This window comes from Heterodontus francisci, chromosome 9 (assembly GCF_036365525.1).
Source record: "Heterodontus francisci isolate sHetFra1 chromosome 9, sHetFra1.hap1, whole genome shotgun sequence".
Classification (NCBI taxonomy): Eukaryota; Metazoa; Chordata; class Chondrichthyes; order Heterodontiformes; family Heterodontidae; genus Heterodontus; species Heterodontus francisci.
The window spans coordinates 27,360,971-27,382,559 of NC_090379.1; the positions used below are offsets into that span (position 1 = coordinate 27,360,971).

Below are 21,589 nucleotides of genomic sequence, written 5' to 3' on the forward strand. Positions count from 1 at the left end.
TCGCCTCAAACAGCACATCCCTTTGGTTTTCACAATAGGCAGAGTACTGACTATACTCAAGCAGCCCATACTTACAAAATTAATACAATGTCTCATGTTAGATGTGATCCTGTGATTGGACAGCACTACTGAACAATCCCGAGTGTGCTAATTACACGACCGACCGACCGACCAACCAACTTAAGATTATCAGCCAGTCTCACACTGACTCACTTATGCTTGCTAGAAGCTACATATAGTCATAAGCAGGGCCCTGTCCTCTGCCAGCAAAAGGAACATGCATAGGCATTGTACCTTGTTTGAATTTAACAAAAACTTGGTCCCTGGTGCATTCTCCATGGCAATGCCTCAACCAGAGTTGACTTGACAAGCAATCAGCACCCTTTTCTCATCCAATATAAATTGTTGCTCCTTTCGAAATTTGGCATTCTTACATCTATCCTGATGAGTGCAAGATGAAACCCTTCGACAGTATGTCTTTTTCTTCCCCAGTAATACTCATTATTTTCATTGTTTAAATGACACAAATCCGGCCTTAAATGCTGAACTCATTTTATTAAAAATCCTTATGACAGTATAATTGGGACAATGTCCACAGCTTAGCTTTTTAACAGCTCTAGTTGCCTCCACGTGAAAATGGAAATAGGTTCCATGGTAAATGCCTAGTACAACTGCTGTAAATCAATAAAGACAGTATATAGTGCAAAATTTAAGTAATCGTACTTTAAAATTCTATACAAAAACATTTATCCCAGTCTATTGTGGATAGAAAACAAACAATATCGTAGTTACGTAATCCTCTAATAGCTGTGATTTTATAAATCTAGTTTTTCCACTTCCAGGTGGGCAACTTTGAAATGATGGCCACTCATGGACAGCATAAACAAGGCAACTAATTTTATTAAAGTGAGTAGGAGACAGCACAGGCTTGTAAAACCCACTGTATTAAAGTTGCTTACATATTACTTGATTTTACTTGAAAACCTGGGTGACTCTTAGAATTTATTTTACATTTATTCTAGTTCCCAAATGAAAATTCTCAAGTTAAAGAACAACCACAAGTATGGAAATATAAATATAATTGAGGTAATTGCAGTGACCTCTATTTTAAGATTCAAGCTTGATAAATTGAGTAAAGATCTGTAGATATAAAAAGTTCAGAAATATCTCATAAGCTCATATCTCATTGCTGAAATGTAACAAAAGGCAACTTTGTTCCTTGTTTTTCCAAGTTTATTTGGATGCAGCAGTTTTGGAGCTCATTGCTCAAGGATTAAAATGGATCTGGTAGCGTGCCATTGCCCTGGTAGATTCCACACGAGTTGTGGAAAGGCTAGGAGCCATTGACCAAGGGACGACTTCTCATTTGAAATTTTAAGCTTCTTGTTCTCTTAAAGGCAAAATGGTTGACTCTTCCCTTAGAATGTCATCTTCGATTATAGTCTGCTTTTTAGCACTCCTGATACCATGATGTCTGGAGTGCACCTAGAACATTATTTAAATGAATGCAGAAAAAAAAAAAAAGTCTACAGCAACTGGACACTTTATTAAAACTTAAGCACAAATATACAGTTTTTTGGCTAAGTGGGCTAGAATTTTAAATTCACAAAAGGTTACCATACATTAAAAAAGTCTGTACACCTTATTAACATTTTTAAACAATTTTACACAGCTCCTTATTGCATTTACAATATAGTACATTTACAATACAGCCAAGAACCCCAATGGCAGTTTTAAAAGGGACGCATACTTTCAAAATCAAGCTATAGTCCCGAAAACAAAGTGCCGCCATTGTAAGCTGTTGCTCTCCTGGAAAAAAAAAAGTTTTTAGTAGAGCTCGCTTTAGTCTTTTGACTAGACAATCATATTTCCATTAACTGCCTAAATTGAGGTAGAGCCCCCACCATCTCCCACCCCCCACCTCTGCCATATCTGTGCCTTAATAGTGTCTCACCATCATAAGCCAAGCTGTAATTCCACCTTCTACTCTGCCATTACTAATCATTCAAATCCATCATTAAACGCCAGTGCCAGCACACTCAGCTAGACAGGCTCCAAGAAAGCCCACTGCAAACATATTGTCACCTGTTAAATCATAAACAGAAGTACATTTCTACTTCCAGCTATTAATATGATCAACTTTGTCAAGGCCAAACCGACAGCTGGCTTTTTTCAGCTTTGGTTCTGCACATTTAATTATTCTAACCAAAAAAGTCCCCATCAGACTACAACAAAATGGTTCACTCAAAAAAAAATCCATGCTAGTTTCAGGATTTTTTTGATCTCTGCTTCATAAAGATCAAATTCACGCAAGTTAAATTGACAATAACTAAAAGTAATATCATGAGAATCCCTTTTCTATGAGGAATTGAAGTAATCTATAGAATGTCAACTTTTATTTTGAAACATTTTCCTTTTAATTAGGTAACTGCTCCCAGATTTGCAAAGTAAATCTGGAAATAGATTTATAGGCATTATTGTACTTATCAACTCTCCTCAAACTTTTTCCCACAGTTGAATAAATAAAAACCCACCTTCCTACAAATGTATCCAATAAAGCACCACAAGGACATAAGGCTGTCAGATGCAGCAGTCTTTTCAAAACTCGGTCAGTTGGTTGACAAATTCACCAAAGAGAAAAAAAAAAGTTATTTAATTTCTTCATAGACGAGCTGAAGTACTGGCAAAGATCTGCAGTGCTTCATTATGTGGCCGTGCAATATTGTTCTTGTGTAGTGGCACATTTCTAGAAGAATAACCCTCTTACAGGATTCAGTAGGGTTCATTAAATATGTAAATCTTCAAATGAAAAACAAATCAGCTGTATGCTCAAAACAGATAAATTTAATCCATAAACTGCTGGAAAATGCCAAGTAAATCAACAGTGTTTTCTTAAAGTTCCAAAGACTAGAAGTTTTTTGTAGACTTCATATAAAACTATTCTTCTGATGCTGATCAAAATAGCTTAAAAACTCAGTAGCCTGAAAATAGGCCTCGTTTTATTCAGAAAGTGTGCACTTCATACGAGTCAAGGGTTCAACTTTTTCTTGTTGCATGAACAGTTTGCAGGGGGCAAGAGAGTGGGAAGAAAAAAAAAAAAAGACACCTGCACCAACTGCATCTTTGCTATTGTTGCTCATGTTGAGGTTCTGGCTGCTGGGGGCCTGGTACCCGCAGTTCAGGCTGCTGCTGCTGTCTTTGCCTGTAAGCAATCACAGTACCCAATAGCAGAGCAAGTATTGTCATGAGGTAAAGATCCCACTCAGGGCCCAGCAGCATGTCCAAGTCAATCTGCATCCACAACTCTCGGAACTGCAAGAAAGCAAGAGTACAGTGCTGTTCATACAAAAAAAATTGCATTGGTGTCCAACTAAATCTCTAGCTGTACAAACATCAAGTCCCAACAAAAATTGCATAATTTTTCCCCACTTTTGCATGCTCGTAACTTTCTCCAATTCACAGTAATGTGAAGCAAAACAGGTTACTGCTAGTTTGGGTAGTGTGGAAACCTTGGAGTAGGATTTTTCCTACTTTAATAAGCCTCTGGTTACAATAGTGAAGCATACAACTTTAGAAGCAACCAGGAAATTTATCTGAACCCACCCAATTGTAGTAAATCAGGTTTCTGGCAGAAATATTTTGAGCTTAAATACAAGAAATAGCAGGAGTATGCCACATGGCCTTACTGACCAAAAACCTATCAATCTCACTCTTGAATATACTCAGTGAGCATTCATAGGTCTCTAGGGTAGAGAATTCCAAAGATTCACTACCCTCTGAGCAAAGCTGTGAAGCAATTTTCAGGCTCTCTGTTGGGGAGAGGATTCCTTCCTGTAACTGATCCCACTGCAGAAGCCCCAAGAGGAAAAGTATGATCGCTGAGGTGGGGGGAAAGAAATTTAAAAAATGAGAAATCAAGCGAGTTCAACTCTTTATACTTGGGGGAGTGGGACCAGAGAGATTAAAAGGAGGTCATGTTCCCCAACTACACAACAGTGGTTCACTGCCAAGAATTTTATAATGTGCTCCTGCAGGCAAAGCTCCCCACTGCCTTTGTGTACAAAAAACTACCCATTAAAATGTCAAAACAGCTCAAGAAAAGCTTTGATGGATATTACTGCCTCTATATTTTTGATTAGATTTTATTGTGGGGTGGTGGGGGGTGGGGTGGTGGTGGTTCGGAAGGAAATAGAAACATTTTGAACAGACTGAAGATTTTTTTTCCAGTTACGTTGACATCAGTCTACAAAAATTGGGTTCCACACTATGGGGGAGTGATTTTCCCAGCATGTGTTGGAAATATGGACCATCATTCAACACTGACGAAGGAAAGTTTCCTGACTATGAATATACATCAGGCAAATTTAGCACATAGGTTATTTCATTACACTTCCAAGATTTTTAACAAGATACTAATAGCAGAATTTTCCCAGCCCCAGGGTGGTAGGTTTGGAGGCTGGAGGGAAAGGGTGGGGGCCAGGTTGGAATGGCTCTCTAACGCATTTCTGCTCCCAATGGTAGGCAGGAAGACTGATCAGCTGCCCGCTGACCACAAATGGGGAGCCTATTAGCAAATTTGTTACAATTAGGGATGATTACCAGCTTGCTGGCAGCAGGGCAGTTCCCCTGCCACGTGGGGAGGCTGCCAGCTTAATGGAGGCAGCCTGGTGTGGAGGGTGCCATAACCCAAAGTTTCCCTGCCAGAAACCCATGGACAGGAAAGACAGCCCCCACTAGCCATCCAGAGGGACGTCCCCATCTGATCCAAGTGGCCTGCTTGCTTGGCCTCTCCAAATTTTAAACTTACCCTTCCAAGGGCACCTCAATCTCCTACCTGCATTAGCTATGCCCACCTCTCCTGCTCTGATTGCTGGCAGTAGTATTGGGAGACCACCCGCTATCCTTAATTGGGTGGCAAGCTTGGAGTGGCCAATTAACATGCTGCCTCTGGGGATAACCACGTGAAGGTCTTGCGGGCTTGGAACCTCTATTTAATCCTGAAGCACAGGAAGGGGCGGGGGGGGGGGGGGGGGGGGGCGGCGAGTAAAGAAAAATTCTGCCCTAAAAATTACTTCTGATTTTTTAATCAGAGATGGCAGCGCAAGATTCCCTGTATGCAAAGGATAAATTGTATGGGGAAAAGGACACCAAGAAAAAGATTTTATTAATAAAAGCTCCTCACACTATTTCATTCATGTGGTTACTTACTTTGGTTTCACTCAGGTAGTCCAGTGAATACATCATGCCTAGTTTACAAAGTGCTAGGAAGACAGGGACTTGAGCATCAGGACTAGTCTCTGCAGCCATATCATAAAATCTCTTTGCAAGATAGATATCCTTTGAACAAAAAGCAATAGTAAACATTTTCCATTAGAATATAAATGGTCAACTACACATTACTTTAATTACCAAAAATACTGTAGCATATTGATGCTGTACAGATTCTGCAGTATCAGTACAAGACTAGTTCCAGCTAGGCAATATCCTCTTTATACTACCACCTGGCTAGAAACACAATTCCTCTGCCTAAAATAAATGCATTTGTATATATGCATGGTTACATAGATACATAGCAAATAACTCTCCTTTGGTTAAAAGGTTAACATGTTTAGAATTGGACACCCCTTCAGCATTTAAATGCAATACAGGAAGGCATAAAAGCGCCAGGAACAATTTTTAATAACCAGGTTTTGAAATTGCACTGTAGTTACATTTTGTGTAGTGAAACTAAACAGGTAAGAGCCAGCTTCCTACAGTAATCTCAAACTTCAGACAACAATTCTCAATCTTTATTTCCAGGGTTTGCACTAACTCTGCATTGTAACAAAATAAAACACAGAAGCTGCAGAATAGAGACACCCTAAATAAAACAGTGGAATCAAAAGTTTCATGATGTCGGAATTCGAGAACACCTGCTGTCACAATTTAGTACTAAAATGAAATTTATTGCCCTTCACTATAAAACATGATACTAAAAATATCCCTTCAGAGCGCAACTGTCATTAGTTTCAACCAATGCAAGAGAAGGCACTCCATGGCAAAAATAGTGAAAAAAATAATTCTAACAGGAAAATAAACCAAAGATTAATGAAGCACCACAATCAGATATCTGTGCTCATCTAATTCTGGCCTCTTGAGCATCCGATTTAATTGCTCCACCATTGGTGGCCATGCCTTCAGGTGCCCAGGCCCCAAGCTCTGGAATTCCCTCCCTAAGCTTTCCATCTCTCCACCTCGCTTTCCTCCTTTAAAGACACTCCCCAAAACCTACTTCTGACCAAGCTTTTGGTCATCTGCCCCAATATTTCCTTACAGGGCTGTCATATTTTGTTTTATAATGCCCCTTTGAAACATTTTATTACATTAAAGGCTCTATACAAATAGAAACTTGGTCACATGACAGACAACCAACCCTCAGGCTCATTACAATATTAGTTATATGGATAGGAAACTACACTGGCAGACCAACAGCAGTGATTAAAATAGCATGCAATTGGTGCATCCAAAGCAGCTATTGGACCTTGGCAAAGACAGCAGAGACTCAAAAGGACAGTCAGTATTTCGTTTAGTTTAAAAAAAAACCACACAAGCGTGTTTGAAAATAATGTCCGTTGTACTTTCTAAGACATACCTGTTTAATGCCCAAACCCTTTTCATGCATGTAGCCCAGGTTAAACATGGCCTGGGCACTGTGCTGTTGCTCAGAAGCGAGTCTATAATGAATTACGGCGGTTTCATAATCAATGTCCGTGCCATAACCATAGAAATGATAATCTCCAAGTTTGATTCTTGCAACAGTATAACCTAAAATAAAAAAAAAATTAAATATTTACAGAACTTTATGACCTTCATTATGGATAGCAATTCTATTTCCCTCACATGGGTGTTATTAATGCCAGTCTCTTCAGGAAAATAATTAATGATGCCACAACAGTCATCGGAACATAATGATGCTTCTAGTATGCTGAATTTATATTCATATTTAGAAATGCAGAATTTTCTATTGCAATTTCCCATTCAGTCGTCTAGATGGCAGCATCTCTTCAGTTCACTCTTCTGAATCATCTGGTTCTGGTCCCCATTATGATTACTTAGAACATTTCTTTTAACCAAGCTGAGAGAAAAGGGATTTTGTTGTTTTCCTTAATTTTTGAACAATACTTCTGTATTAACTAAATTAGAATCAGCACAGAACTATAGTTCAAGGCATTATATTTTTTAAACATGTTGGCTTGATTTTTTAAGCAGTTTATAACGGATGAATAAAAGTTTTTCAGGAACATTTTAAATTGACGTCACTATCTGCAAATAAAAATGGGAGAAAAAAAAAAGTGGGATCAGAAGAAAGGGCCATCTGAAAGAAGGCGCCTCAGCAATGCAACATCCGCTCACGACTGCACTGAAGAGGCTAAAATCAACTGCTAAATTTGTGTGTTTTAAAATATAATTATGGCTTGTAAAGCAAAGTTCCAGACTGATTGCTATAAGTATCATTTCATACAAGACCTACTTTTATCAAACCAATGAGCTGAAATCTTGAAAAATGTACATTTAGATTTTGCATAAAAAGTCTCCCCAGTTACAGGATTTTTGCAGTGCTACTTCACAGCCACCTTCCAAAAAAAAAGGTGCACATCATGTATTGAAGCATTTGCAGAAGTCACCCTATACTGTGGCTCGGGTATTGAATTTGCATTCTAAAATGTGTGCAAACAGCACAGTAGATGGGACATATCCAGATACTTTGAATGACAAGCAACTGCTTAAAAATCAAGGATATGCACCAATGTCCCTTTTCTCTCTTCCACTAGCATTTAACAAGCAAAATCAACTGTAATAAGCTGGCTCCATGAATCTCAGTGCAGTGCTATTTCGCTTTATTGGTCTTGGAACCTCACCTTGTGCTGCCGCTCTATTCCAGTGTAATAGGGCTCGTGGATAAGTCTCATTCTCACCAAAAATTTTAGCTTCCTCTGCAATTAGAATAAAATGAATGCAAGTGAAGGATTTACTGGTTCTGTTACTGATCTTCCAGGAGCTTTGTCCAACAAGTACATACTTAAACTTCTGCAAGACATTCTTTTCATAACTGACCAATGAACCATTTAAACTCAGTAATATGGACTCATTTGATCTTGATTTCCAAAATCCTCTTTTCAATAAAGTAATTTCCACCATTAACTCACCTAACCGTACTGCAAATACATTTAATCAAGTAACAAACAAATAATTCTACAATGAATATGAGTTATCAATGCACTCTTTCAATACCTAGGACCGTGAAACATTTTTATACAATTTTAAATTCCTGTGCACAATATTTCGCAACTCCGAACAAGTTTTTTTTCTGAAGTGAGATTGCAACTAATTCAATATCTGTGGCCATTACATTTACCAAAGTTTGCTGATGCCAATTATCAGCTTGCAAAAGTCAGTTATTGACAGCCTCACCACCACTTTGTGGCACAGCAGCATTGATTCCTTTGAATTAAATCTAAGTTAGTTTGCTGATCTCAGCAGATAGTAGAGTACTAAAAATGTAATAAAAGCAAAATACTGCAGATGCTGGAAATCTGAAATAAAAACAGAAAGTGCTGGAAATACTCAGCAGGTCAGACAACATCTGTGGAGAGAGAAGCAGAGTTAACATTTCAGGTCTGTGACCTTTTGATCAGACCTGAAATGTCAACTCTGCTTCTCTCTTCACAGATGCTGCCTGATATACCAAAAATGTGACTTCTTCCTGCTTTAAATCCATGCGGGCCACCTGTTTTGCAGTACATTTCGCAGACAAGTGACAGATCACAGATTAGGACTAATTAAAAATTGGTGGCCGGAATTTTACATTGGGCGGGATGGCCCACCACCGACCAAAATGTTGGGGTCGAGCCCGCCTTCACCGCGCCTGGAGAGCCACACCGGGATTTTACACTTCCCAAGCCCTTAATTGGCTTTGGCCAGGGCTTCCACCTCTCGAGGCAGGAAGTCCCGCCGAATGGAGCTGCCGGCTAATCAGCGGGCCAGCAGCACCACAGAGCGGTGGCCACTGCTGGGACTGCAACCCAGCCACAGCAACAAGGGGGACAACGGCCCTGGAAGACAGTCAAGTTTTTGGGGCCTTGCTGGGCCCCGGCAAAGCAAGAGGAAGTGGGCAGGGGCAGATGGAGCTTCAGGAGCAGTCCTCTGTGGGGCACAGGGTGCTCGAACAGGAGAGCCCGCCCAACCAGCCTGAAAGGAGGCCTTGCCAAGTTTTACCTGGCGGTATTCTCGGGGTCTGATCTGCTTGTTCGCCACTTGGAAAATACCAGCAGCGGTGGGAGGGGGCCCTTAAGAGGCAGTTAATGGGCCACATAAGGGCCTTGATTGGCCTGAGGCAGACAGGAGTTTCTCGCTGCCGCCTCTCGTAAAATTGCAGCGGGGGTGGGAAGGCATCAGAAATGGCCCCCCCACCTCCCACTCAATTTTATGGTCACTCCCACCACCAGACCGCTCCTGTGGAGTGGAGGGGAGGTGGGGGGGTGGGGGGGGGGGGCAGGCACGTAAAATTCCAGCCAGTACGTTTCAGAAACACGAACAAAAGTTTGAAGTAGGCAGCTGAAACACTGCTAGACTGGGCTTTGTTCTCACTTTGATCCAGAATGAATGCAGCATTGCTCTGGGCCACCTCGTAGCCTTGTTCAGCCAACAACAAGTACTGTACCAATGCAGAATCAGTGTCTCCCTCCTTATAGCTGTTGTACGCAGACATTAGCCGCTCTGACCAGCGACCTCGCTCACAGACATTTTTAAATAACTGCAAAGGTAGAAAATGTTTCAGAAAGTTAGTCAATGCAAACTCAAAACAGAAAAAATCAAATTGATACAATCTTTTTAAAAAAAGATCTGTACTCTTACAATTGCTTCAGTCTTTGTTGCTTTTAAGAACTGGTGAGAGGCAACCCAGAACAAAGATTTAACAATTACTCTCTGACATCATGTTTAATATTTGGGTTTATGTATAAATTCAACGGAATAATTTACCATTTCAAGAACTCAAAATGCAATGCTAACTGTAGATACACAACAGCATGACGACTGCTGTTCATGCCATTTTACACTTTAAAATTTCTTCAGTAACTCAGTTGTTTAACCACAAATAAAATTCAGACCACAAGGTTTCAGGTTCAATTCTCAGCCAGTGCCAAGTTAGATGTTTTCACTCATACCAGATGTTGAGGTGGTACAATTGACCTCAGCATTTAAGCTGGGAAAGAAAGCAGAGATCCTGCACTTGGTCATAATCCATTGACCAGAAGAAGTGGAAAGTACAGAGCCACCAAGAATAGATTGGACTCAAATAAAAACAAGAAATGCTGGAACCACTCAGCAGGTCTGGCAGCATCTGTGGAAAGAGAAGCAGAGTTAACGTTTGGGGTCAGTGACCCTTCTTCGGAACTGACAAATATTAGAAAAGTCACAGGTTATAAACAAGTGAGGTGGGGGTGGGGCAAGAGATAACAAAGGAGGTCTAGATTGGACCAGGCCACATAGTTGACCAAAAGGTCACGGAGCAAAGGCAAACAATATGTTAATGGTGTGTTGAAAGACAAAGCATTAGTACAGATTAGGTATTAATACACTGAATATTGAACAGCAGCAAGTGCAAACCTGAAAAAAAAACAGTGGATAAGCAAACTGAACAAACTAAGATGAAATGAAATAAATGCAAAAAACAAAAGATGGTAAAAAATGTAAAAAAGAATGTAAAAAAAAAAAAGAAAAAATAACTAAAAATGAAAGTAAAATGGGGGGCTGTCATGCTCTGAAATTATTGAACTCAATGTTCAGTCCGGCAGGCTGTAGTGTGCCTAATCGGTAAATGAGATGCTGTTCCTCGAGCTTGCGTTGATGTTCACTGGAACACTGCAGCAATCCCAGGACAGAGATGTGAGCATGAGAGCAGGGGGGAGTGTTGAAATGGCAAGCAACCGGAAGCTCAGGGTCCTGCTTGCGGACTGAGTGGAGATGTTCCGCAAAGCGGTCACCCAGTCTGCGCTTGGTCACCCCAATGTAGAGGAGACCACACTGTGAGCAGCGAATACAGTATACTACATTGAAAGAAGTACAAGTAAATCGCTGCTTCACCTGAAAGGAGTGTTTGGGGCCTGGGATAGTGAGGAGTGAGGAGGTAAATGGGCAGGTATTACACCTCCTGTGATTGCAGGGGGAAGGTGCCATGGGATGGGGACGAGGTGGTGGGGGTAATGGAGGAGTGGACCAGGGTGTCGCGGAGGGAACGATCCCTTCGGAATGCTGACAGGGGAAGGGAGGGGAATATGCGACTGGTAGTGGCATCACGCTGGAGGTGGCGGAAATGGCGGAGGATGATCCTTTGGATATGGAGGCTGATGGGGTGAAAAGTGAGGACAAGGGGAACCCTGTCACAGTTCTGGGAGGGAGGGGAAGGGGTGAGGGTAGAGGTGCGGGGAATGGGCCAGACACGGTTGAGGGCCCGGTCAACCACAGTGGGGGGAAATCCTCGGTTGAGGAAAAAGGTCATATCAGAAACACCGTCATGGAAGGTAGCATCATCAGAGCAGATGCGTCGGAGACGGAGAAACTGGGAGAATGGAATGGAGTCCTTACAGGAGGTAGGGTGTGAAGAAGTGTAGTCGAGGTAGCTGTGGGAGTCGGTGGGCTTATAATGGATATTAGTAGACAACCTATCCCCAGAGATGGAGACAGAGAAGTCGAGGAAGGGAAGGGAAGTGTCAGAGATGGACCATGTAAAGATGAGAGAAGGGTGGAAATTGGAAGCAAAGTTGATAAAGTTTTCGAGTTCGGGGCGGGAGCAGGAAACGGCACCGATACAGTCATCAATGTACCGGAAAAAGAGTTGGGGGAGGGGGCCTGAGTAGGACTGGAACAAAGAATGCTCGACATATCCCACAAAAAGACAGGCATAACTAGGACCCATGCGGGTACCCATTGCGACACCTTTTACTTGAAGGAAGTGCGTGGAGTTGAAGGAGAAGTTGTTCAATGTGAGAACAAGTTCAGCCAGGCGGAGGAGGGTGGTGGTGGATGGGGACTGGTTGGGCCTCTGTTCCAGGAAGAAGCGGAGAGCCCTCAAGCCATCCTGGTGGGGGATGGAGGTGTAGAGCGATTGGACGTCCATAGTGAAGAGGCGGCGGTTGGGACCAGGAAACTGGAAAATGTCAAAATGACGTAGGGCGTCAGAAGAGTCACGGATGTAGGTGGGAAGAGACTGGACCAGCGGAGAAAAGATAGAGTCAAGATAGAAAGAAATAAGTTCAGTGGGGCAGGAGCAGGCTGACACAATGGGTCTGCCGCGACAGTCCCGTTTGTGGATTTTGGGAAGGAGGTAGAAGCGGGCTATCCGGGGTTGTGGGACTATGAGGTTGGAAGCTGTAGAGGGAAGATCTCCAGAGGAGATGAGGTCAGTGACAGTCCTTTGGATGGTGGCTTGATGTTCGGTGGTGGGGTCATGGTCCAGAGGGAGGTAGGAAGAAGTGTCCGTGAGTTGGCATTGAGCTTCTGCAAGGTAGAGGTCGGTACGCCATACGACAACAGCACCCCCTTGTCTGCAGGTTTGATGACCATGTCGGGGTTAGACCTGAGAGAACGAGTGCCTCAAGTTCAGAGGGGGACAGGTTAGAGTGAGTGAGGGGGGCAGAGAAATTGAGATGACCAATGTCTCGCTGATAGTTTTCAATGAAGAGATCAAGAGCGGGTAGGAGGCCAGGTGGAGGGGTCCAGGTAGAGGGAGAATGCTGGAGGCGGGTGAATGGGTCTGCTGGTCGGGGGGAGGACTCTTGGTCAAAGAAGTGAGCCTGGAGGCGGAGGAAGAAGAGCTCAACGTCATGTCAAGCGCGAAATTCATTGAGGTGGGGGCGTAAGGGGATAAAACGGAGACCTTTGCTGAGTACAGAACGCTCAGCATCAGAGAGGGGGAGGTCAGAGGGTATAGTGAATACACGGCAAGGGGTCAGATCAGAAGGGGTGGGGTCAGAGGGAAGTGAAGCGGAAGGAGGATCTGGAGGGGCATTAGTCCCCATCAGCTGCTGGAGCTTGCGCTCCTTAACACCTGAAAGGAAGAAAAAAAGTTTTTTGTTAATGCGTCGGATGAGACGAAAGATGAAATGAAACTGCGGAGTAGAACAGCTTTGAGATAAGGTGAGGCGGGGCTGCTGAAGAGAGAGGTCCAGTGTATGCTTGTGGCGGTGCATAGCACTGAGTGTGGATCTCAGGATGCGGCGAGTAGCAGTCCGAGAAACTTTGTATTTCTCGGAGATACCTATGATCCTGGGTGGTTTCAAAGCATGATGGGTGAAACTGCAGTTGGAATCCACGTGGAATAAGTCGGAGCCGGAGACAGTCACTGAGGAAGGAGATGTGGCTGTGAAAACGAGTTTTGGTAGATACCTTATCAAACACCAGGAGGGAAATAGAAAGCAATGAAGGTGAACAAGGTAAAAGAGACAAATGAAAATCCCGTCGGAGAGAAGAGCAGAACTTCTTCAAGGTAGGCATTCCTGGAAGAGAAGTGGCAGTGAATTAAACACTAAAATAAAAGCAAAATACTGCGGATGCTGGAAATCTGAAATAAAAACAAGAAATGCTGGAACCAGTCAGCAGGTCTGGCAGCATCTGTGGAAAGAGAAGCAGAGTTAACATTTGGGGTCAGTGACCCTTCTTCGGAACTAATATCCATTATAAGCCCACCGACTCCCACAGCTACCTCGACTACACTTCTTCACACCCTACCTCCTGTAAGGACTCCATTCCATTCTCCCAGTTTCTCCGTCTCCGACGCATCTGCTCTGATGATGCTACCTTCCATGACGGTGCTTCTGATATGACCTCCTTTTTCCTCAACCGAGGATTTCCCCCCACTGTGGTTGACAAGGCCCTCAACCGTGTCCGGCCCATTCCCCGCACCTCTACCCTCACCCCTTCCCCTCCCTCCCAGAACTGTGACAGGGTTCCCCTTGTCCTCACTTTTCACCCCATCAGCCTCCATATCCAAAGGATCATCCTCCGCCATTTCCGTCACCTCCAGCGTGATGCCACTACCACTCGCATATTCCCCTCCCTTCCCCTGTCAGCATTCCGAAGGGATCGTTCCCTCCGCAACACCCTGGTCCACTCCTCCATTACCCCCACCACCTCGTCCCCGTCCCATGGCACCTTCCCCTGCAATCGCAGGAGGTGTAATACCTGCCCATTTACCTCCTCACTCCTCACTATCCCAGGCCCCAAACACTCCTTTCAGGTGAAGCAGCAATTTACTTGTACTTCTTTCAATGTAGTATACTGTATTCGCTGCTCACAGTGTGGTCTCCTCTACATTGGGGAGACCAAGCGCAGACTGGGTGACCGCTTTGCGGAACATCTCCGCTCAGTCCGCAAGCAGGACCCTGAGCTTCCGGTTGCTTGCCATTTCAACACTCCCCCCTGCTCTCATGCTCACATCTCTGTCCTGGGATTGCTGCAGTGTTCCAGTGAACATCAACGCAAGCTCGAGGAACAGCATCTCATTTACCGATTAGGCACACTACAGCCTGCCGGACTGAACATTGAGTTCAATAATTTCAGAGCATGACAGCCCCCCATTTTACTTTCATTTTTAGTTATTTTTTCTTCCTTTTTTTTTACATTTTTTACCATCTTTGTTTTTTGCATTTATTTCATTTCATCTTAGTTTGTTCAGTTTGCTTATCCACTGTTTTTTTTTCAGGTTTGCACTTGCTGTTGTTCAATATTCAGTGTATTAACACCTAATCTGTACTAATGCTTTGTCTTTCAACACACCATTAACATATTGTTTGCCTTTGCTCCGTGACCTTTTGGTCAACTATGTGGCCTGGTCCAATCTAGACCTCCTGTGTTATCTCTTGCCCCACCCCCACCTCACTTGCTTATAACCTGTGACTTTTCTAATATTTGTCAGTTCCGAAGAAGGGTCACTGACCCCAAACGTTAACTCTGCTTCTCTTTCCACAGATGCTGCCAGACCTGCTGAGTGGTTCCAGCATTTCTTGTTTTTATTTCAGATTTCCAGCATCCGCAGTATTTTGCTTTTTATTATAGATTGGACTCAGTTGTGCCAAACAAAGTCTGCCAAAACTCAAATGTTAAGACTCACATGAAGAGGAGTCACTTGAACAAAGAAAAAAAGTACAAGACTTCTACCACTTGTGGAACGGTACTCAAATAGGAGAAAGAGAAAGCGAAAAACCTGTAGTGGCAGGAGTTAGATTTTAAAAAGTCAATGGGCTAGATTTTGTATTCCCGCAGCCGTGATTATGTGGCAGGTGGCTATTTTACATATTCACAGCATCACCTGTTGAAGGAACAGGTGCTGGCCCCATTTTTAAAAAGGCTGCCAGCCCTGCAAACAGTACACCATAACAGAGTTCACCCCTCCCCCGCGCCCCCATCCCCACCTCCGTGGTGTGAGCTTTCCCTGGACGGGAAAGTGAAGACGCACACGAGTGCAGCTGGTCACGCTAAGGATCGGAAACGAAGGTTAGTTTGCTTCAGTTTATATTTTAATTCATGCAACTATGTTATTTAAATATGCTAAGTCCGGTCCTGTTGCAGAGTGGCGGAAGGGCCGCCAAGGAGCTTCCCCAGTGCCGGGAAGATTGGGCCCGACAATCCTGGCGCCGGGTTCCGTGGCGGCCGCTGCCACTCCTATTTTCCGGCCCCCCCCACCACAGAATCTGATGGTCGGGTTGGGAACAAAACCCAGCCCAATGTGTGTGGAGTTAGATTCCTTGCAGTGACAGAATCTGAAGATAGTAATTTAGTGGCATACTACCAATTGCAGCAGAGCCCTATGAATCAGAGCTGTGCTGTCACATAACCACAGCAGACTTGCAACCCAAACATAAATAATCATGTTGATAGTAACCTTAAATTTTCATAACCATATAACTCTCGCTATACTTTAAATGCTTACATGCAGACTTTTTAAAATCACAAGAATATTTCCAGTTATAAATTCTTACCTCAACAGCTGTATGACAAGATCGAATCACACCACTGCCTATTGCATGCATTTGAGCTAAGTTATAAAAAGCCAGTATGTGTCCACCTTGTGAGGCGAGGTTAAAATACTTCAAGGCTTGTTTGTAATCTCTCTTCACACCTACACCATCTACAAAAACAAAAAGATACTGCTATAAAAATATACTTCATTAAAATTAAGCCTCAATGATGAGCTACAAATAAAAAAAGTAATGGGGTGAAATTCATCTTGGGTAGTAACGGAAAGTCAGCGATAGCGAATCAGCTCAATTACTCTCCGCCTGATTCTTTATCTGAGCACAGCATAAAATGGGCTTCAGATTTGCTATTATCCTCTGTGCTACTGTCCAAAGATGAATTTCACCCTCATATATGGCCACTTGGACATGTTTAAATGTCTTAAGGGAATAGGGGAGAACAAGCAATTTAAGTTACAGATTGCTCACTGGAGGTAGTTAAAGAAAATGCAGCTACTACTTGTTGGAAATTGTGCCAAGAACTTGAATAATGCAGAACAAAAAGGTTTCGATTGAAAAGCCTTGACTTTAAAAAAAAAACTGCCATATGTATACATAGCCTGGATAAAATGGTTAATTGCTTAGAGTTCCAACTGTTAATCTGAAAAGCACACTGAAGCAGAAATGATTAAAGACTGCAACTGCTTGAAGATAGTGCAACTTTTCAGATTATAAGTGACAAATGCTCAAAACACGGCCCATAATTTTCATTTGTTGATCTCAATTCTAATAGGAAAGGACAGATGAAGAGGGTTAAAAATCAATTCCAATATCCTTCACCCCCTGCATATTCAAAGCACTAGCTTCATAATAAAGCTGTTGTATTCTTCTCATTCATTGAATCATCAATAGCAGACATTGCATCAATTTTTGTTGGGTCATACTTCGATAAGTTACAAAAAGCAAGATACTGGGCTGGTGAGGGGCAGAGCAGGGGGAAGGAAGAAGAGAAAAAGTGATTTATGTCCTGTCATATTTTAAATATAAAAACAAGCTATGAGTTGTATATCAATTATAGAAGATCAGGAAACTTCTAGATATGTGTATAAATAGTAAAGATTTGCAACTATGGCTTACTGTAATACATGGAACCCAGCTGGAGCTGTCCATCCACCCAACCCTGTTCAGCAGCTTTCTGAAAGTACTTCAGTGCCAATTCATGATTCTATTAAAGAAGGAAAAATGATAACCTGCATTTCCACTCAATCACACATGTACTATACCAGGTTTTCATCAAAAATACAAAAATGAGATTAGGATGAGAAAAGCCACTTAGCACAGCAATCACCCAACATAGTGCTCAACCGTGTTTGCATTACCCATGTTTGTGCCTCCATCACATTGCTCAGGTGTATTCCAAACATTTACTGTGTAATTGCGAACAGAAAATGAGGATGGAGTTTGCATGTACACATACACAATTTTTTTTTTTTAAATGGTGGATCAACCTTCCATTCTGAAACTATAGATTAATTTGTTATTTTGTGCTATTTGTTTTTCACAGGCTGGATGTCTCAGCTAAAAAAATACAAAGTGAGTCTTGACAACGCAGCCAGCCGCTAACGTCAGACTGTGGCCAAGATGCGCACATGCGCAAACGGCTCCTGCTCTCTGCGCATGCGCTGCGTTCCGCATTGCCAGGACTGGTTGGTGCATGCGCAGATGACGTCATTGCGAAACGCGGGGAGTGAGCGGCTGAAGACCTTGGTGGTGGTGGTGGCGGCGGGTGCGCTCTCTTCCTCACCCTACAACCCGCCCGCTTGATTCCCCCCCCACCCCCCGCCTGCTCTCTCCACACTCCACCCCCACCGTCCGCTCTCTCCAACCATTGTGCGCTGCCATGGGTTTAAGTTGCTTTTTGTGATTTGAGCAGCTCCATCTTTAGTCCTGGCAGCTGCCTGAACGTCACAGACTGAGACGTTTTAGTGGAACAGGCTGCATTGGGCATGTGCCAGCGCAGCACCACCTAGTGGTTGCGTTGTCAGTAAACGCAGTCAAAAATATAACCAGAGGAAGCCTTTTTAAATGCTCGTTTAAATTTACAATTTATTTTTCATTGAATTTTCATCGACATTTTCTGCTCCTAATTTGAAGATTGTGGATGCATTTGATTGGTGGTGTGGTGACCAGTGTGGTGAAGAGCCCAAAGTTCTTAGAGGGTTGTCGCACTGGAGATTATGGAAAAAGCAAGGCCATGGAGGGTTTTAAACACAGGGATGACAATTAAAAACAATGCATTGCCATCCTGGGAGCCAATGCAGATTAATGAACAGGGTAATTAATGGGTAAACGTGACTTAGCACTGGATAGGTTATGGCAGCAGAGTTTGAAATAAACATCAATATGAAAGGGTGGAAGTGGGAAGGCTGGCTAGGAGAGTATTGAAATAAATCGTATCAGGATGGGGAAAAGGAGTCAGGAGCTTAGAGTGTGACAACATAGGAAATAGAAGGAGTCGGCCATTCAGCTCCCCGAGCCAGCTCTGCCATTCAACTAAATCATGGCGATCTTCTATCTCAACGCCATTTTCCAGCACTATCTCCCGATATCTTTAATATTTAGAAACCATCAATCTCTGTCTTGAACATACTCAAATGACTGAGCCTCCACAGCCCTCTGGGGTAGGGAATTCCAAAGATTCGCCACCCTCTGAAGAAATTCCTCCTCTCAGTTCTAAAAGCCTACCTCTTATTCTGAGGCTCTTTCCTGGTCCTATACCCCACAGTCAGGGGAAAACATCCTTCCTGCCCCAACCCTGTCGAGCCCTGTAAGAATTTTTTTGCTTCAATGAGATCACCTCTCATTGTTCTAAACTCTAGAGACTATAGGCCCAGTCTCCTCACAAGACAATCTCACCATCCCAGGGATCAGTCGGTGAACCTTCATTGTACTCCCTCTATGGAAGTATATCTTTGCTTAGGTAAGGAGACCAAAACTGTATACTAATACTCCAGGTACAGTCTCACCAAGGCTCTATACAATTGCAGCAAGACTTTACTCCTGCACTCAAATCTTCTTGTAATAGAGACCAACATACCATTTGCCTTCTTAATTGCTTGCTGCACCTACATGTTAGCTTTCAGTGACTCATGAACAAAGACACCCAGGTCCCTTTGGACATCAACACTTCCCAATCTCTCACCAGTTAAGAAATACTTTGCATTTCTGTTTTTCCTACCAAAGTGGATAACTTCACATTTTCCACATTATAATTCTATCTGCTATGTTCTTGCCCACTCACTTAGCATGTCTAAGTCCCCTTGAAGCTTCTTTGCATCCTCCTCACAACTCATTCCCACCTAGTTTTGTGTCACCAGCAAACTTGGAAATATTACATTTGGTCCCCATATCCAAATCATTGATATAGCTGGGGCCCACGCACTGATCCTTGAGGTACCCCACTAATCAGATTGCCAGCCTGAGAATGACCCGTTTATTCCTACTGTTTTCTGTCCGTTAACCAATTCTCAATCCATGTCAGTATATTATCCCCAATCCCTACTAACCTGTGTGGGACCCCATCAAAAGCCTCCTAAAATCCAAATACACCACATTCATTGGTTTCCCCCTTATCTATTCTGCTAGTTACATCCTCACAAAACAGGTTTGACAAACATGATTTCCCTTTCATAAATCCATGTTGACTCTGCCCAATCACATTTTTGAAGCGTCCAGTTGATACATCCTTTATAGCAGATTCTAGCATTTTCCCTACTCCCGAGGTCAAGCTAACAGGTCTGTAGTTGCCTATTTTCTCTCTCCCTCTTTTCTTAAAATAGTGGGGTTACATTTGCTACCTTCCAACCTTCAGGAACCACTCCGGAATCGATACAATTTTGGAAGATGATCACCAAAACATCCACCATCTCTACAGCCACCTCTTTCAACACTCTGGGATGTAGATCAGGTTCAGGGAACAACCTTCAGTCCCATAATTTCTCCAGTACTACTTTTTTTTTTAAAAAAACGAATACTAACTTCTTTCAGTTCCTCATTCTCGCGAATCCTTTGGTTCTTTAGTATTTCCGGGAGGTTTTCTGTATCTTCCTCTGAAGACAGGCCCAAAGTATTTTAGTTTTTCTGCCATTTCCTTATTCCCCATTATAAATTCCCCTGTCGCTACCTGTAATGAGCCCACATTTGTCTTTGCTAATGTTTTCTTTTTTACATACATACAGAAGCTTTTACAATCCATTTTTATATGTTTCTTGCTGGTTTACTTTCATATTCAATTTTCTATTCATCAGTTTCTTGGTCCTCCTTTGCTAAAGTCTAAAATCCTCAGGCTTACTACCTTTTTGGCAAATGTTTTGCCTCTTCCGTTGTTAAAGATTGTATTTAGATCTTCTCATTAGCCCTGGTTGGATGACTTTTCCTGCTTTTTATTGTGCCTCAAAGCAATATAAATTTCTTGTAAACCATGTATTAATTCTTTAAATTGCCTGTCCATTGTCATACCTTTTAATGTAGTTTCCCAATCACCAGACAACCTGCCCCTCACACCTTTGTAGTTTCTTTTGTTTAGATTTAAGTTTCGGATCGAATAACATCACTTGCAAACTTAATGTAAAATTCTATTACGGTCACTCTTCCCTAAAGGCTCCTTCACAAGAAGATGATCAGCCCTCTCTCATTGCACAATAGCATATCTAAAATAGCCCGTTCTCTGGTTGGTTTCTCAACATATTGTTCTAGCAAACCATCTTGCATACATTCCAGGAATTTGTCCTCTACAGCATTAGTCATGATTAGGTTTACCCAGTCCATGCACCTCTAATTTCCTGATTTAAAGCGTGCCCTACATTACCACAACTGTTTGGTTGCCCATTAACAACTCCTACCAATGTTTGCTGCCCCTGGTTGTTTCAGCTCTACCCACGATTTACATCTTCCTCTTTTGATCCAAGGTCCCCTCTCACTAATGTAGTGATCTCATCCTTTATTAACACCGCTACCCCACCTTTCCTTTATGACTATCCTTCTTAAATGTTGAATACCCTTGAACATTCAGTTCCCAGCCTTGATAACCCTGCAGCCATGCCTCCGTAATGGCAATTAGATCAGACCTGTTTACTTCTATTTGAGCAGTCAATTCATCTACCTTGTTGCGAATGCTGTGTGCATTCAAATAGAGTGCCTTTATTTGTCTTATTTTCACAACCTCTAGCCTTATCTGCTGGAGCATTCAAGTTTGTACACTGATTATCATCCTTATTGCTACCTTACTCTCCTACCTTCTCTCTGAATTATCACTTCTTTTCTCATTTGATTCCCTCATCTCCATTAATATGTGGCACCCTTATTCAAGAAAGGGTGCAAGGACAGTCCTAGTAACGACAGACTGGTCAGTTTAACATCTGTGGTGGGTAAGGTTTTAGAAATATTTGAGGAGGAGAGGGGGGAAAAGAGAAAGTCAACAGGCAGTTGGAGAGGTTTGAGTTAATTAAGGATAGCCAGCACTGACTTGTGAAAGGCAGATCTTGCTTGACTAATCGGATTGGATTTTTTTGGTGAAGTAACAGATAAAGTCGAAGGGA

General features: G+C 42.7%; 1 protein-coding gene across 2 annotated transcripts in view; it reads right to left on the minus strand.

Moving 5' to 3' along the window:
- Positions 1–883: 883 nt before the first annotated feature.
- The window catches only part of sel1l (SEL1L adaptor subunit of SYVN1 ubiquitin ligase), a 49,901-nt gene continuing 29,195 nt past the window's right edge, over positions 884–21,589 (minus strand). For both annotated transcript variants that reach the window (XM_068038717.1, XM_068038716.1), the window contains 7 exons: positions 17,130–17,217; positions 16,017–16,165; positions 9,628–9,793; positions 7,899–7,973; positions 6,632–6,804; positions 5,209–5,337; positions 884–3,312 (listed from right to left, as the gene is read on the minus strand). In XM_068038717.1, the coding sequence (XP_067894818.1) occupies positions 3,127–3,312; positions 5,209–5,337; positions 6,632–6,804; positions 7,899–7,973; positions 9,628–9,793; positions 16,017–16,165; positions 17,130–17,217 (966 nt within the window). In that variant the 3' untranslated portion in view covers positions 884–3,126. The remainder of the gene's footprint in view (positions 3,313–5,208; positions 5,338–6,631; positions 6,805–7,898; positions 7,974–9,627; positions 9,794–16,016; positions 16,166–17,129; positions 17,218–21,589) is intronic.